At 46.7% G+C, this 18,900-nt stretch overlaps 1 protein-coding gene across 7 annotated transcripts in view; it reads right to left on the reverse strand.

Moving 5' to 3' along the window:
- The window catches only part of ABCD4 (ATP binding cassette subfamily D member 4), a 141,003-nt gene that overhangs the window by 105,969 nt on the left and 16,134 nt on the right, over nt 1-18,900 (reverse strand). For 5 of the 7 annotated variants that reach the window (XR_012234364.1, XR_012234370.1, XR_012234362.1 and 2 more), the window contains exons 3-6: nt 6,372-6,499; nt 6,015-6,154; nt 5,730-5,846; nt 5,526-5,651 (exon numbers count right to left, since the gene is read on the reverse strand). Coding sequence is in view for 1 of the 7 variants with exons in the window: in XM_073586800.1 (XP_073442901.1) it covers nt 5,526-5,651; nt 5,730-5,846; nt 6,015-6,154; nt 6,372-6,499 (511 nt within the window). In the remaining 6 variants the exon portion in view is untranslated. Of the gene's footprint in view, nt 1-5,525; nt 5,652-5,729; nt 5,847-6,014; nt 6,155-6,371; nt 6,500-18,900 lie in introns of those variants that run through there. The other 2 variants (XR_012234375.1, XR_012234372.1) reach the window with 2 other exon arrangements.

An 18,900-nucleotide genomic window follows, 5' to 3' on the forward strand; every position in this document is an offset into this window, starting at 1 on the left:
GGTGCAGGAGGCGATGATGGACCAGTTACTATTGTGCTTGCAGTGAGGGGGTGCTTGGGGAGCAAAAATAAAGTCTAATGTTTTTTGTGGTGAAGCGGATTTTGAGTGGCGCGATGGGAGGGGGTGAAGCGGATTTTGAGTGGCGCGATGGGAGGGGGCTGGAGGGGTCGGATCTGATGTCCACGAGGGGCAAAATATGATGCGAGGTGGCGCGGCTGGTGGGGGTGGTTTTCCCACTGAACTGAGGCACTGCTGTATAATTTTGTTTCTTGTTTATTTGTGGAGCCATGTTGTTTGTAGGCTCAATTTATATAAGTAACTGTGTTTTGAGATCTTCTCCTTTCTATTTTTTCTTACAGAGAAAGAATTTTGCACTTTAAATAATATCTGCTTTCCATGTAACTATTTACTGGTTAGATGTCATATTTTTTCTGTATTGATTCCTGGATGTTTAATAAAAAAAGATCTGATTTAAAAAAAAATGACATGGGATGGAGACCTCTCCTACATTACACACGATAGAAACCTCTCCTACATTACCCGGGATGGAGGCCTCTCCTACATTACCCGGGATGGAGGCCTCTCCTACATTACACGGGATGGAGGCCTCTCCTACATTACACGGGATGGAGGCCTCTCCTACATTACACGGGATGGAGGCCTCTCCTACATTACACGGGATGGAGGCCTCTCCTACATTACACGGGATGGAGGCCTCTCCTACATTACACGGGATGGAGGCCTCTCCTACATTACCCGGGATGGAGGCCTCTCCTACATTACACGGGATAGAAACCTCTCCTACATTACACGGGATGGAGGCCTCTCCTACATTACACGGGATGGAGGCCTCTCCTACATTACACGGGATGGAGGCCTCTCCTACATTACACGGGATGGAGGCCTCTCCTACATTACACGGGATGGAGGCCTCTCCTACATTACACGGGATAGAAACCTCTCCTACATTACACGGGATGGAGGCCTCTCCTACATTACACGGGATGGAGGCCTCTCCTACATTACCCGAGATGAAGCCCTCTCCTACATTACACGGGATGAATACCTCCCCTACATTACACGAGATGGAGACATCTCCTACATTACACGGGAGGAAGGCCTCTCCTACATTACATGGGATGGAGGCCTCCCCTACATTACACGGGATGGAGGCCTCTCCTACATTACACGGGATGGAGGCCTCTCCTACATTACACGGGATGGAGGCCTCTCCTACATTACACGGGATGGAGGCCTCTCCTACATTACACGGGATGGAGGCCTCTCCTACATTACACAGGATGGAGGCCTCTCCTATATAACATGGGATGGAGGCCTCTCCTACATTACACAGGATGGAGGCCTCTCCTGTGATGAGAGGTTGGAATCGTTGGGTTTGTTTAGCTGAGCAAAATTACACCTTAGTGGAGATGACATCTATATGTATAAATATATGTGTGGTCAGTACAGAGGACGGCACAGGACTTACTCCTTCAATATGAAAAGGAGGATGAATGAACTCATGGAGATCAAGATCCGACACTGCGGAGACACCATCACGTGTTTCTCAACGCAGTGATTCTAGAGCACTGCCCCCATCCCTTATGGGAAATATGTAAAACATGCAAAACAGAAGCCGCGGAGACACCATCACGTGTTTCTCAACGCAAGCAATGACCAGCCAGGTCTTTGCCCGGGAAGGAACAACCACGGGAAGGGCAGTCTCCAATGAAGGAAACCACCTATGCCAAAACATGGTATCCATCCACATACAGCTGTTTCGGGGTATTGCGCCTCATCAGTGTGGAGTAGGAAACTGGCTGGATACCATGTTTTGGCATAGGTGGTTTCCTTCATTGGAGACTGCCCTTCCCGTGGTTGTTCCTTCTCGGGCAAAGACCTGGCTGGTCATTGCTTGCGTTGAGAAACACGTGATGGTGTCTCCGCGGCTTCTGTTTTGCATGTTTTACATATTTCCCATAAGGGATGGGGGCAGTGCTCTAGAATCACTGCGTTGAGAAACACGTGATGGTGTCTCCGCAGTGTCGGATGTTGATCTCCATGAGTTCATTCATCCTCCTTTTCATAGTCTTTTTACTAGGCATTGCTCCTACCAGCCAGTTTCCTACTCCACACTGATGAGGGGCAATACCCCGAAACAGCTGTATGTGGATGGTTACCATGTTTTGGCATAGGTGGTTTCCTTCATTAGAGACTGCCCTTCCCGTGGTTGTTCCTTCCCGGGCAAAGACCTGGCTGGTCATTGCTTGCGTTGAGAAACACGTGATGGTGTCTCCGCGGCTTCTGTTTTGCATGTTACTCCTTCAATAGACCTTACACAGGACCATGGGGCACTCATTACGGGTGGAAGAAAGGCGATTCCGACAGCTAAATAGGAAAGGGTTCTTTACAGTTAGAGCAGTCAGAATAACACTATGGAATGCCCGATCACAAGAGGCAGTAATGGCCGATACTAGAGCAGCTTCTACAGTGGCATGCAAAAGTTTAGGAACCCCTGGTCAAAATTACTGTTATTGTGAACAGTTAAGCAAGTTGAAGATTAAATGATCTCTAAAAGGCCTAAAGTTAAAGATGACACGTTTGTTTTGTATTTTAGGCTAAAAAGTAATACACATTGTAATTTTTTCACAATTTAAAAATTACAAAAAGAAAAATGGTCCGATGATAAAGTTTGGGCACCTTTGGAGATTTGTGTGCTCAGATAACTTTGACCAAGGTTTCAGACCTTAATTAGCCTGTAAGGGATATGGCTTGTTCACCCTCAATGTTAGGAAAGGCCAGCTGATGCATATTCCACAGGTTTAGAAACACATAGCCTCCTCTAACCTTGTGCGAAAAAACAGCCACCATGGGTTCTTTTAAGCAGCTGGCTAGCACGATGAAAATGAAAATGGTGGAGGCCCACAAAGCAGGAGAAGGCTATAAGAAGATAGCAAAGCGTTTTCAAGTTGTCCTTTCCTCAGTTCAATATGTAATTCAGAAATAGCAGTTTACAGGAACAGTGGAGGTCAAGATAAGGTCTGGAAGGCCAAGCAAAATTTCAGAGAGAGCTGCTTGTAGGATTGCTAGAAAGGCATATCAGAACCCCCACTTGACTGCAAAAGACCTTCAGAAAGATTTAGCAGATTCTGGAGTTGTGGTAATTGTTCTACTGTTCAGAGACACCTTATCAAATATGGCCTTCATGGAAGAGTCATCAGAAGAAAACCTCTCCTGCACCCTCACCATAAAATTTAGCATCAGAGGTATGCAAAAGAACATCTAAACAAGCCCAATGCATTTTAGAAACAAGTCCTGTGAATCGTTGAAGTTAAAATAAAACTCTTTGGTCGCAATGATCAAAGGTATGTGCATAGAAAAAATTACATAGAATTTCAGGAAAAGAACATCTCTCCAACCATTAAGCATGGGGATGGATCAATCATGCTTTGGAGTTGTGTTGCAGACAATGGCACAGGGAACATTTCACAGGTAGAGGGAAGAATGGAGTCAATGAAATTTCAACAAATTCTTGATGCAAACATAACACCATGTGTAAAAAAAGCTGAATTTGAAAACAGGATGGCTTCTACAAATGGATAATGATCACACACATCAAAATCCACAATAGACTACCTCAAAAGGCAATAGCTAGAGGTTTTTCAATGGCCCTCACAGTCCCCCGATTCGATCATCATTGAAAATCTGTGGCTAGTCCTCAAAATAGCAGTGCAAGCAAGACGACCCAGGAATCTCACAGAAACGGAAGAATTTTCCAAGGTAGAATGGATCAAAATCCATCAAACAAGAATTGAAAGACTCTTGGCTGGCTACTAAAAGCGTTTACAAGCTGTGATATTTTAAAAGGGAGTACTACTAGGTACTAACTATGCAGGGTGCCCAAACTTTTGCATGGGCCTATTTTCCTTATTGCAATTTTTAAAATGTAAAAAATGACAATATATAATTTTTTTGGCCTAAAATACAGAGAAAATGTGTCATCTTTTAGAGATCATTCCATCTTCAACTTGCTTAACTGGTCACAAAAACAGTAATTTTGACCAGGGGTGCCCAAACTTTTAAATACCACTGTATATAAGGGACGGATGATCTCCTCAGCATTAATGGCATTGAGGATTATAGATAGTTTAGTGACAAAGAATATAGAACCCAAAGTAACATGCACCTGAGATCTGTCCCTCCCAGATTGCTTACTATAGATGGGTTAAAACTGAGGCTATCTTCAGTAAACCCCAAGACCCTCTTATGGCACTGAACTCCCCTCGGCCCATTTTGACCATTTGGCCCCATATCCTTTATGAGAAACTTGTGGAAGTCTCGTCAAACACTTTTTGTTAGCCCCCAACCGATCCCCAATGATTAATCTCCTGAACAATCCAGTGATGGCAGAGAGCCTCATGGCTGAGGGTCAGACCCTGGTCCTCAGTGGGAATTTTTAGAATAGTGGACAAGACTGTTGATCACCCTTGAACCACAGCTCTTTGGGAAATGGTTGGCTCTAGTAAATTACCTCCTCCTGGGGAGTATTTCCACTACTATAAAGTCCGCCACTAAGTTATTCATGTCCTGGGTGCCTGAACAATCTCCCCCACTGAGAGGCTATGCCGGAAGCTCCCCTCCACCAAGGGTCTTCTCACCGAGATCTACCACCAGATACTACTGTCCCCTGTGACATCGATACATGGGAACAGGCGCCTGGTGTAAATATCTCCCCAGAAAAGTGGAGCCCTACATGGGGCTGAGCAGCCACCAACTCTACCTGCGCCTGCACCCCGGCTCTCCTGCCAATGCCGCCCCCTGCTATAGGAACTAGTGGAGGGCCTCTTGTACATCCACCTTCTCCTGACCCCCTAAATTACATACTGAAGGTTCCCCCGAGGGGATGAAAAAGTAAACAGCCAGGCTGCTGCCCCCAAAAATATGCACAGCAGCTAAAACTTGGATGGCAAGAGCCTCGGATGGCAAGAAACAGCCCCATCTCACCTAGATGTAAATGGGCGTCGGATGTGGCCTCCCCCACCTCGACCCCTGAGATCCAGGACGCCACAACCAATATCCTGGTAGCTTTATGGAGTTACCACCATGGCACCAGTCCCCTTGGTCCCTCTGGTCTTAGCCTTCGCCTCTTAGCTTCATTTCGTGACACGTAGCCTTCTCCCCCTTTTAATCTTTTGCGCCTCTTATTAACCACTGAATTGCACATATTCCTGAGAGCTCAGAAGACTGGACATTAACCTGAATTCTGTATTTGTGTCTTATATTATTCTTGGAAAAGTTCAAGAAAAATTAAAAATAGAAAAAAAAGAATTTAGCGGCCATGGAAGAGCAGATAATGGAGATGACCGGCAGCACAAAGTCACCACCTCGTCTTCCCGCAACATTTTGGGTGTAAATCACCGTTCTCCACATTGGAATAAGTCGTATTTCGGTACATTACATGGTATTATGGACAGGGACCCTCACAAACCAGGGCAGGACGCCTTACACGTGATGCCAAAACTCACCGGAAATCGCCCTCCAGTTTCTCCTGTTGCACCAACTTTGGTATTATGGGGCCCATGAGAAGTCTGTTTAGCAGTGATCCCACCATAAAGTAGCCGAATATGGAAAGCGGTCCCATCCAGCCAGTGCTGCAAACATAGCGACATGAGCATGAACAAGCAGCAGCCTATCGGGCAGAGCAATCTAGGAGCGCAGCACAGACTGACCTGACAGCGCACTGGTATGAGTAATACACCACTGTGAATGGTGTGATTAGGAGTTTACTGGCAACGGTGCCAAGTTCCCGGCACAGACGTTCAACATCCTGTGTCATCCGCTGATCCCTGTAAGAAAAAGCCACAGTTAGGCCTGGTGCTGGTATCACTGCGGCAAGGACTCTTCAAACCCCAGTGTAACGGTCCTAAACGAGGGCATACAGGGAGCCGGGGCCAGCCAGGCGGTACTTCCAGGACAGAGATGGCGCATTAGCCAGGTTACCACTAGTGACATACGGGTTATCCAGCTGCGGCCGTTCCACGCTCAGCGTATAATACACCTGCTTGGTGAAGTAGAGCCGGTGAAGATGTCCCGTCAGGACCTGGCGGCAGCTCACGTAGACCAGCTTGCTCACGTACTGCTCCAGACTACGCAGCTGCGGAGACAGATCCATACTGCATCATTGGCGTCCCCACCACCATACACGTGCCACGTGGAGCGTGTGCAGTGACACATTACTGACAGCACAGTGCATGCCTGCCACATCCCACCATGGAAACCTATGGATATTTCACAGGAACATCCTGCTGTAAAACTAATCCCAAAAACCAAAGGCAGCAGCTCAGCCGTACACAGCCGGACGCCACACTCACCACAGAGATGGCCAAAATCAGCAGCACAGCCAGCACCACCAGCTGTTGGAAACCACCCAGATCCCGATCAGACAGAACTCCATAAAACTGACTGGGCAAAATCCCGACCTGATAGACCACCAGCTGCCCTGGAAAAGAAGAGTGAGAGGTGAGGAGGCACAGTGGAACCTAGTGTATGCGACTCACTGCACACAACACAGCCCTGCACTGATTACACACAGACTATACGGCTCTGTACTGACCACACACAGACTATACCACCCTGTACTGACCACACACAGACTATACGGCCCTGTACCGATCACACACAGACTATACTGCTCTGTACTGACCACACACAGACTATACCGCCCTGTACTGATCACACACAGACTATACAGCCCTGTACCGATCACACACAGACTATACTGCTCTGTACTGACCACACACAGACTATACCACCCTGTACTGATCACACACAGACTATACAGCCCTGTACTTATCACACAGAGACTATACAGCCCTGTACTGATCACACACAGACTATACTGCCCTGTACTGATCACACACAAACTATACAGCCTTGTACTGATCACACACAGACTATACAGCCCTGTACTGATCACACACAGACTATACCGTCCTGTACTGATCACACACAGGTCATACCGCTCTGTACTGATCACACACAGACTAGCCAGCCTTGTACTGATCACACACAGACTATACCTCCCTGTACTGATCACACACAGACTATACCTCCCTGTACTGATCACACACAGACTATACCTCCCTGTACTGATCACACACAGACTATATCTCCCTGTACTGATCACACACAGACTATACAGCCTTGTACTGATCACACACAGACTATACAGCCCTGTACTGATCACACACAGACTATACAGCCCTGTACTGATCATACAGACTATACTGCCCTGTACTGATCACACACAGACTATACTGCCCTGTACTGATCACACACAGATTTTACTGACCTGTACTGATCACAAACAGACTATACAGCCCTGTACTGATCACACACAGACTATACAGCCCTGTACTGATCACACACAGGTCATACCGCCCTGTACTGATCACACACAGACTATACCTCCCTGTACTGATCACACACAGACTATACAGCCCTGTACTGATCACAGACTATACTGCCCTGTACTGATCACACACAGACTATACTGCCCTGTACTGATCACACAGATTTTACTGACCTGTACTGATCACAAACAGACTATACCATCCTATACTGATCACACACAGACAATACAGCCCTGTACTGATCACAGACTATACAGCCCTGTACTGATCACACACAGACTATACAGCCCTGTACTGATCACACACAGACTATACAGCCCTGTACTGATCACACACAGATTTTACTGACCTGTACTGATCACAAACAGACTATACCGTTGTGTACTGATCACACACAGACTATACAGCCCTGTACTGATCACAGACTATACAGCCCTGTACTGATCACACACAGACTATACAGCCCTGTACTGATCACACACAGACTATACAGCCCTGTACTGATCACACACAGATTTTACTGACCTGTACTGATCACAAACAGACTATACCGTCCTGTACTGATCACACACAGACTATACAGCCCTGTACTGATCACACACAGACTATACTGCCCTGTACTGATCACACACAGACTATACCGCCCTGTACTGATCACACACAGGTCATACCGCCCTGTACTGATCACACACAGACTATACAGCCCTGTACTTATCACACAGAGACTATACAGCCCTGTACTGATCACACACAGTCTATACTGCCCTGTACTGATCACACACAAACTATACAGCCTTGTACTGATCACACAGATTATACCGCCCTGTACTGATCACACACAGGTCATACCGCCCTGTACTGATCACACACAAACTATACAGCCTTGTACTGATCACACACAGTCTATACTGCCCTGTACTGATCACACAGATTATACCGCCCTGTACTGATCACACACAGGTCATACCGCTCTGTACTGATCACACACAGACTAGCCAGCCTTGTACTGATCACACACAGACTATACCTCCCTGTACTGATCACACACAGACTATACCTCCCTGTACTGATCACACACAGACTATACCTCCCTGTACTGATCACACACAGACTATATCTCCCTGTACTGATCACACACAGACTATACAGCCTTGTACTGATCACACACAGACTATACAGCCCTGTACTGATCACACACAGACTATACCGTCCTGTACTGATCACACACAGACTATACAGCCCTGTACTGATCATACAGACTATACTGCCCTGTACTGATCACACACAGACTATACTGCCCTGTACTGATCACACACAGATTTTACTGACCTGTACTGATCACAAACAGACTATACAGCCCTGTACTGATCACACACAGACTATACAGCCCTGTACTGATCACACACAGGTCATACCGCCCTGTACTGATCACACACAGACTATACCTCCCTGTACTGATCACACACAGACTATACAGCCCTGTACTGATCACAGACTATACTGCCCTGTACTGATCACACACAGACTATACTGCCCTGTACTGATCACACAGATTTTACTGACCTGTACTGATCACAAACAGACTATACCATCCTGTACTGATCACACACAGACTATACAGCCCTGTACTGATCACAGACTATACAGCCCTGTACTGATCACACACAGACTATACAGCCCTGTACTGATCACACACAGACTATACAGCCCTGTACTGATCACACACAGATTTTACTGACCTGTACTGATCACAAACAGACTATACCGTCCTGTACTGATCACACACAGACTATACAGCCCTGTACTGATCACAGACTATACAGCCCTGTACTGATCACACAGACTATACAGCCCTGTACTGATCACACACAGACTATACAGCCCTGTACTGATCACACACAGATTTTACTGACCTGTACTGATCACAAACAGACTATACCGTCCTGTACTGATCACACACAGACTATACAGCCCTGTACTGATCACACACAGACTATACTGCCCTGTACTGATCACACACAGACTATACTGCCCTGTACTGATCACACACAGACTATACTACCCTGTACTGATCACAAACAGACTATACCGTCCTGTACTGATCACACAGACTATACAGCCCTGTACTGATCACACACAGACTAAACCATCCTGTACTGATCACACACAGACTATACAGCCCTGTACTGATCACACACAGACTATATTGCCCTGTACTGATCACACACAGATTTTACTGACCTGTACTGATCACAGACTATACCGTCCTGTACTGATCACACACAGACTATACAGCCCTGTACTGATCACACAGATTATACCGCCCTGTACTGATCACACACAGGTCATACCGCCCTGTACTGATCACACACAGACTATACAGCCCTGTACTTATCACACAGAGACTATACAGCCCTGTACTGATCACACACAGTCTATACTGCCCTGTACTGATCACACACAAACTATACAGCCTTGTACTGATCACACAGATTATACCGCCCTGTACTGATCACACACAGGTCATACCGCCCTGTACTGATCACACACAGACTAGACAGCCTTGTACTGATCACACACAGACTATACCTCCCTGTACTGATCACACACAGACTATACCTCCCTGTACTGATCACACACAGACTATATCTCCCTGTACTGATCACACACAGATTATACAGCCCTGTACTGATCACACACAGACTATACAGCCCTGTACTGATCACACACAGACTATACCGTCCTGTACTGATCACACACAGACTATACAGCCCTGTACTGATCACACAGACTATACTGCCCTGTACTGATCACACAGACTATACTGCCCTGTACTGATCACACACAGATTTTACTGACCTGTACTGATCACAAACAGACTATACAGCCCTGTACTGATCACACACAGACTATACAGCCCTGTACTGATCACACACAGGTCATACCGCCCTGTACTGATCACACACAGACTATACCTCCCTGTACTGATCACACACAGACTATACAGCCCTGTACTGATCACAGACTATACTGCCCTGTACTGATCACACACAGACTATACTGCCCTGTACTGATCACACAGATTTTACTGACCTGTACTGATCACAAACAGACTATACCATCCTATAATGATCACACACAGACTATACAGCCCTGTACTGATCACAGACTATACAGCCCTGTACTGATCACACACAGACTATACAGCCCTGTACTGATCACACACAGACTATACAGCCCTGTACTGATCACACACAGATTTTACTGACCTGTACTGATCACAAACAGACTATACCATCCTGTACTGATCACACACAGACTATACAGCCCTGTACTGATCACACACAGACTATACTGCCCTGTACTGATCACACACAGACTATACTGCCCTGTACTGATCACACACAGACTATACTGCCCTGTACTGATCACAAACAGACTATACCGTCCTGTACTGATCACACAGACTATACAGCCCTGTACTGATCACACACAGACTATACCATCCTGTACTGATCACACACAGACTATACAGCCCTGTACTGATCACACACAGACTATATTGCCCTGTACTGATCACACACAGATTTTACTGACCTGTACTGATCACAAACAGACTATACCGTCTTGTACTGATCACACACAGACTATACAGCCCTGTACTGATCACACAGATTATACCGCCCTGTACTGATCACACACAGGTCATACCGCCCTGTACTGATCACACACAGACTATACCTCCCTGTACTGATCACACACAGACTATACAGCCCTGTACTGATCACAGACTATACTGCCCTGTACTGATCACACACAGACTATACTGCCCTGTACTGATCACACAGACTATACTGCCCTGTACTGATCACAAACAGACTATACCATCCTATACTGATCACACACAGACTATACAGCCCTGTACTGATCACAGACTATACAGCCCTGTACTGATCACACACAGACTATACAGCCCTGTACTGATCACACACAGACTATACAGCCCTGTACTGATCACACACAGATTTTACTGACCTGTACTGATCACAAACAGACTATACCGTCCTGTACTGATCACACACAGACTATACAGCCCTGTACTGATCACACACAGGTCATACCGCCCTGTACTGATCACACACAGACTATACCTCCCTGTACTGATCACACACAGACTATACAGCCCTGTACTGATCACAGACTATACTGCCCTGTACTGATCACACACAGACTATACTGCCCTGTACTGATCACACACAGACTATACTGCCCTGTACTGATCACACAGATTTTACTGACCTGTACTGATCACAAACAGACTATACCATCCTATACTGATCACACACAGACTATACAGCCCTGTACTGATCACAGACTATACAGCCCTGTACTGATCACACACAGACTATACAGCCCTGTACTGATCACACACAGACTATACAGCCCTGTACTGATCACACACAGATTTTACTGACCTGTACTGATCACAAACAGACTATACCGTCCTGTACTGATCACACACAGACTATACAGCCCTGTACTGATCACACACAGACTATACCATCCTGTACTGATCACACACAGACTATACAGCCCTGTACTGATCACACACAGATTATATTGCCCTGTACTGATCACACACAGATTTTACTGACCTGTACTGATCACAAACAGACTATACCGTCCTGTACTGATCACACACAGACTATACAGCCCTGTACTGATCACAGACTATACTGCCCTGTACTGATCACACACAGACTATACTGCCCTGTACTGATCACACACAGACTATACTGCCCTGTACTGATCACAAACAGACTATACCATCCTATACTGATCACACACAGACTATACAGCCCTGTACTGATCACAGACTATACAGCCCTGTACTGATCACACACAGACTATACAGCCCTGTACTGATCACACACAGACTATACAGCCCTGTACTGATCACACACAGACTATACAGCCCTGTACTGATCACACACAGGTCATACCGCCCTGTACTGATCACACACAGACTATACCTCCCTGTACTGATCACACACAGACTATACAGCCCTGTACTGATCACACACAGACTATACAGCCCTGTACTGATCACACACAGATTTTACTGACCTGTACTGATCACACACAGACTATACCATCCTATACTGATCACAAACAGACTATACAGCCCTGTACTGATCACACACAGATTTTACTGACCTGTACTGATCACAAACAGACTATACCATCCTATACTGATCACAAACAGACTATACAGCCCTGTACTGATCACAGACTATACAGCCCTGTACTGATCACACACAGACTATACAGCCCTGTACTGATCACACACAGACTATACAGCCCTGTACTGATCACACACAGATTTTACTGACCTGTACTGATCACAAACAGACTATACCGTCCTGTACTGATCACACACAGACTATACAGCCCTGTACTGATCACACACAGACTATACTGCCCTGTACTGATCACACACAGACTATACTACCCTGTACTGATCACAAACAGACTATACCGTCCTGTACTGATCACACAGACTATACAGCCCTGTACTGATCACACACAGACTAAACCATCCTGTACTGATCACACACAGACTATACAGCCCTGTACTGATCACACACAGACTATATTGCCCTGTACTGATCACACACAGATTTTACTGACCTGTACAAATCACAAACAGACTATACCGTCCTGTACTGATCACACACAGACTATACAGCCCTGTACTGATCACACACAGGTCATACCGCCCTGTACTGATCACACACAGACTATACAGCCCTGTACTTATCACACACAGTCTATACTGTCCTGTACTGATCACACACAAACTATACAGCCTTGTACTGATCACACAGATTATACCGCCCTGTACTGATCACACACAGGTCATACCGCCCTGTACTGATCACACACAGACTAGACAGCCTTGTACTGATCACACACAGACTATACCTCCCTGTACTGATCACACACAGACTATACCTCCCTGTACTGATCACACACAGACTATATCTCCCTGTACTGATCACACACAGATTATACAGCCCTGTACTGATCACACACAGACTATACAGCCCTGTACTGATCACACACAGACTATACCATCCTGTACTGATCACACACAGACTATACAGCCCTGTACTGATCACACAGACTATACTGCCCTGTACTGATCACACACAGACTATACAGCCCTGTACTGATCACACAGACTATACTGCCCTGTACTGATCACACACAGACTATACTGACCTGTACTGATCACAAACAGACTATACAGCCCTGTACTGATCACACACAGACTATACAGCCCTGTACTGATCACACACAGGTCATACCGCCCTGTACTGATCACACACAGACTATACCTCCCTGTACTGATCACACACAGACTATACAGCCCTGTACTGATCACAGACTATACTGCCCTGTACTGATCACACACAGACTATACTGCCCTGTACTGATCACACAGATTTTACTGACCTGTACTGATCACAAACAGACTATACCATCCTATACTGATCACACACAGACTATACAGCCCTGTACTGATCACAGACTATACAGCCCTGTACTGATCACACACAGACTATACAGCCCTGTACTATTCACACACAGACTATACAGCCCTGTACTGATCACACACAGATTTTACTGACCTGTACTGATCACAAACAGACTATACCATCCTGTACTGATCACACACAGACTATACAGCCCTGTACTGATCACACACAGACTATACTGCCCTGTACTGATCACACACAGACTATACTGCCCTGTACTGATCACACACAGACTATACTGCCCTGTACTGATCACAAACAGACTATACCGTCCTGTACTGATCACACAGACTATACAGCCCTGTACTGATCACACACAGACTATACCATCCTGTACTGATCACACACAGACTATACAGCCCTGTACTGATCACACACAGACTATATTGCCCTGTACTGATCACACACAGATTTTACTGACCTGTACTGATCACAAACAGACTATACCGTCCTGTACTGATCACACACAGACTATACAGCCCTGTACTGATCACACAGATTATACCGCCCTGTACTGATCACACACAGGTCATACCGCCCTGTACTGATCACACACAGACTATACCTCCCTGTACTGATCACACACAGACTATACAGCCCTGTACTGATCACAGACTATACTGCCCTGTACTGATCACACACAGACTATACTGCCCTGTACTGATCACACACAGACTATACTGCCCTGTACTGATCACAAACAGACTATACCATCCTATACTGATCACACACAGACTATACAGCCCTGTACTGATCACAGACTATACAGCCCTGTACTGATCACACACAGACTATACAGCCCTGTACTGATCACACACAGACTATACAGCCCTGTACTGATCACACACAGATTTTACTGACCTGTACTGATCACAAACAGACTATACCGTCCTGTACTGATCACACACAGACTATACAGCCCTGTACTGATCACACACAGACTATACTGCCCTGTACTGATCACACACAGACTATACTGCCCTGTACTGATCACAAACAGACTATACTGCCCTGTACTGATCACAAACAGACTATACCGTCCTGTGCTGATCACACAGACTATACAGCCCTGTACTGATCACACAGACTATACAGCCCTGTACTGATCACACACAGACTATACTGCCCTGTACTGATCACACACAGACTATACTGCCCTGTACTGATCACACACAGACTATACCGCCCTGTATTAATCACACAGACTATACAGCCCTGTACTGATCACACACAGTCTATGCCTCCCTGTACTGATCACGCACAGACCATACAGCCCTGTACAGATCACAGAGACTATACCTCCCTGTACTGATCACACACAGATTATACTGACCTGTACTGATCACACACAGACTACACCGTCCTGTACTGATCACACACAGACTATACCGCCCTGTATTAATCACACAGACTATACAGCCCTGTACTGATCACACACAGACTATACCGCCCTGTACTGATCACACACAGACTATACAGACCTGTACTGATCACACACAGACTATACCTCCCTGTACTGATCATACACAGAGTATACTGCCCTGTACTGATCACACACAGACTATACAGCCCTTTACTGATCACACACAGACAATACCACCCTGTACTGATCACACACAGACAATACCACCCTGTACTGATCACACACAGACTATACCTCCCTGTACTGATCACGCAGTCTATACAGCCCTATACTGATCACACAGAGACTATACCGCCCTGTACTGATCACACACAGGCTATACAGCCCTGTATTGATCACACACAGACTATACCGCCCTGTACTGATCATACACAGACTATACCGACCTGTACTGTTTTCAAGACAGACTATACGGCTCTGTACTGATCACACACAGATTATACCGACCTGTACTGATCACACAGACTATACTGCCCTGTACTGATCACACATAGGCTATACAGCCCTGTATTGATCACACACAGACTATACCGCGCTGTACTGATCATACACAGACTATACCGACCTATACTGTTTTCAAGACAGACTATACGGCTCTGTACTGATCACACACAGATTATACCGACCTGTACTGATCACAGACTATACTGCCCTGTACTGATCACACACACGCTATACAGCCCTGTATTGATCACACACAGACTATACCGCCCTGTACTGATCATACACAGACTATACCGACCTGTACTGTTTTCAAGACAGACTATACGGCTCTGTACTGATCACACACAGATTATACCGACCTGTACTGATCACAGACTATACTGCCCTGTACTGAACACACACAGGCTATACAGCCCTGTATTGATCACACACAGACTATACCGCCCTGTACTGATCATACACAGACTATACCGACCTGTACTGTTTTCAAGACAGACTATACGGCTCTGCACTGATCACACACAGATTATACCGACCTGTACTGATCACACAGACTATACTGCCCTGCAGTAACGTAGCTACCGGGGGGGCGGTCGCCCCGGGCCCCGCACTCTGAGGGGGCCCACCTGGATTTACACTTAACTGTATCAGCAGCAGAGAGGGAGAATCGATCATCTCCCTGCTCTGCCCCTATGTTCTCTTCTCTGCCGCAGGACCTGTGATGAGGTCACAGGAGGGGAAGAGTCGAGGTCACATGATCAGGGGCCTCACTGACTGTATGTACTATGCAGCACTCTGCTGTTCTGGTTGTCATGGCGCGCTGGGATGGGAGCAGTAGCGTAGCTCTAATCTCTTCTGGGTGCACAGGACCTGTGATGAGGTCACAGGAGGGGAGGAGTAAGGGGTCACATGATCAGGGGCCTCTCAGTGTATGCAGGACTCTGTTGTGCTGGATCTCATGGTGCTGGATGAAGGGAAGTTTCTGTGTGGGGTCTGGAGGGGTTTACAGGGTGCATGTAGCAGAGCTGTGTGTGTACGAGGTGTACGGAGCAGAGCCGTGTGTGTATGAGGTGTACGGAGCAGAGCCGCGTGTACGAGGTGCATGGAGCGGAGCCGCGTGTGTACGAGGTGCATGGAGCGGAGCCGCGCCGCGTGTGTAGGAGGTGTACGGAGCGGAGCCGCGTGTGTGCGAGGTGTACAGAGCCGAGTGTGTACGAGGTGTATGGAGTGGAGCCGCGTGTGTACGAGGTGTACGGAGCGGAGCCGCGTGTGTACGAGGTGTACGGAGCAGAGCCGCATGTATACAAGGTTTACAGAGTGAAGCCATGTGTGTACTGAGTGGAGCCGTGTATATGTGAGGTGTACGGAGCGGAGCCGTGTGTGTACGAGGCATAGAAAGCAGAACCGTGTGTGTGTGAGGAGCTATGCGTGTACAAGGTGTCTGGTGGGGAGCATTCATACCTCCCAACCGTCTCGATTTTTCTGTCGGGAGCTTAATTTTCCCGTGGACACAGGACTACATGGCAGAGCCCCGAGGAGCACTTTAAAATTTGAACATGATGTTCCACCGAAAGTGACGTGCTGGAAGCTGACCGGAAATTAGGTAATTTCGGGAGGAGATTGTGATGGAATCATGGAGGCACCTCTGGGAATGCTTCAGATTCATCACCGTCTCCTCCGACAGTGGGATCGCCTTGCACTCGGGGATGTCGGCCATGTGAGCGGATCATGATATGTCCTGCACTGGGAGGCTCAGGTGGGCACTACAATGGGAGCCGGGCTGCTATAGTATCTTTATAGAATCTTTCTTTCTCTCTCTGTTTCTTTCTCTCTGTTCTTTCTCTCTGTTCTTTCTTTCCCCTCTTCCTTTCTCTCTCTCTCTCTGTTCTTTCTTTCCCTTCTTTCTTTCACTCTAATCTTTATTTCTCTCTGTTCTTTCTTTCTCTGTTCTTTCTTTCTCTCTCTGTTCTTTCTCTCTCTGTTCTTTCTTTCTTTCTCCTTCTAATCTTTCTTTCTCTCTCTAATCTTTCTTTCTCTGTTATTTCTTTCTCTCTCTGTTCTTCCTTTCTCTCTGTTCTTTCCTCTTTCTCTGTTCTTTCTCTCTCTCTTTCTGTTCTTTTTTTCTCTATAATGTAGCCCCCTTCATATGGTATAATACAGCGCCCCCCAAAAATATAATGTAGCCCCTTCAGAATATAATGCAGCCTCACTCATAGAGTATCATGCTGCCCTCCCTTATATGGGGTATCATGCAGCCCCCCTTATACAGGGTTTCATGCTGCCCCCCATCATACGGGATATAATGCCGCCCCCTCCTCATACGGGGTATCATACTACTCCACTCCTACGGGGTATCATGCTGCCCCCCATCATACGGGGTATATCATGCTGCCTGCTCATACAGGTATTATGCTGTCCCCCCATACGGGGTATCATAATCATGCAACCAGTACTCACTATATAAATTAAAAAAAAAAACTATACTCACCTCTCTTCCTCGCTCCCACGCTGATTTCAGCGGCGGCTCTGCTCTGATGTCAGGAGCTGCGCTTCAGTCAGACCGGCACACAGAGGGGACGCGATGAAGTGACGTCATCGCGCACCCTCTGTGTGTCAGAGGAAGAGGGTAATGATGGGAGAGGGAGCGTCATGTGATGCTCTCTCTTCCATTATTGTGGCCCGCACTGACGCCGCAATAATGGAATATATTTTTTGGCAATAGCGCAGTCATCTCCTGAGGTTCTCTGGTAGGGGCCCACTCAGAAGTTTCGCCCCCCCGAACCAAAACCCTAGCTACGCCTCTGCTGCCCTGTAATGATCAGACACAGACTATACCGCTCTGTACTGATCACACATAGACTACACGGCTCTGTACGATCACAGACTATACTGCCCTGTACTGATCACTCACAAACACAGATGGCGAACCTGAACAGTAAAGTTCGGCATCCGTATCGAACACCTACTGTTCGAGGACGGACACCGAACACCAGGAGTTCGTCGAGCTGTCATGTGCATC

This window comes from Dendrobates tinctorius, unplaced genomic scaffold (genome assembly GCF_039654945.1).
Source record: "Dendrobates tinctorius isolate UK_male_01 unplaced genomic scaffold, ASM3965494v1 ptg000010l, whole genome shotgun sequence".
In the NCBI taxonomy this organism is placed as follows: Eukaryota; Metazoa; Chordata; class Amphibia; order Anura; family Dendrobatidae; genus Dendrobates; species Dendrobates tinctorius.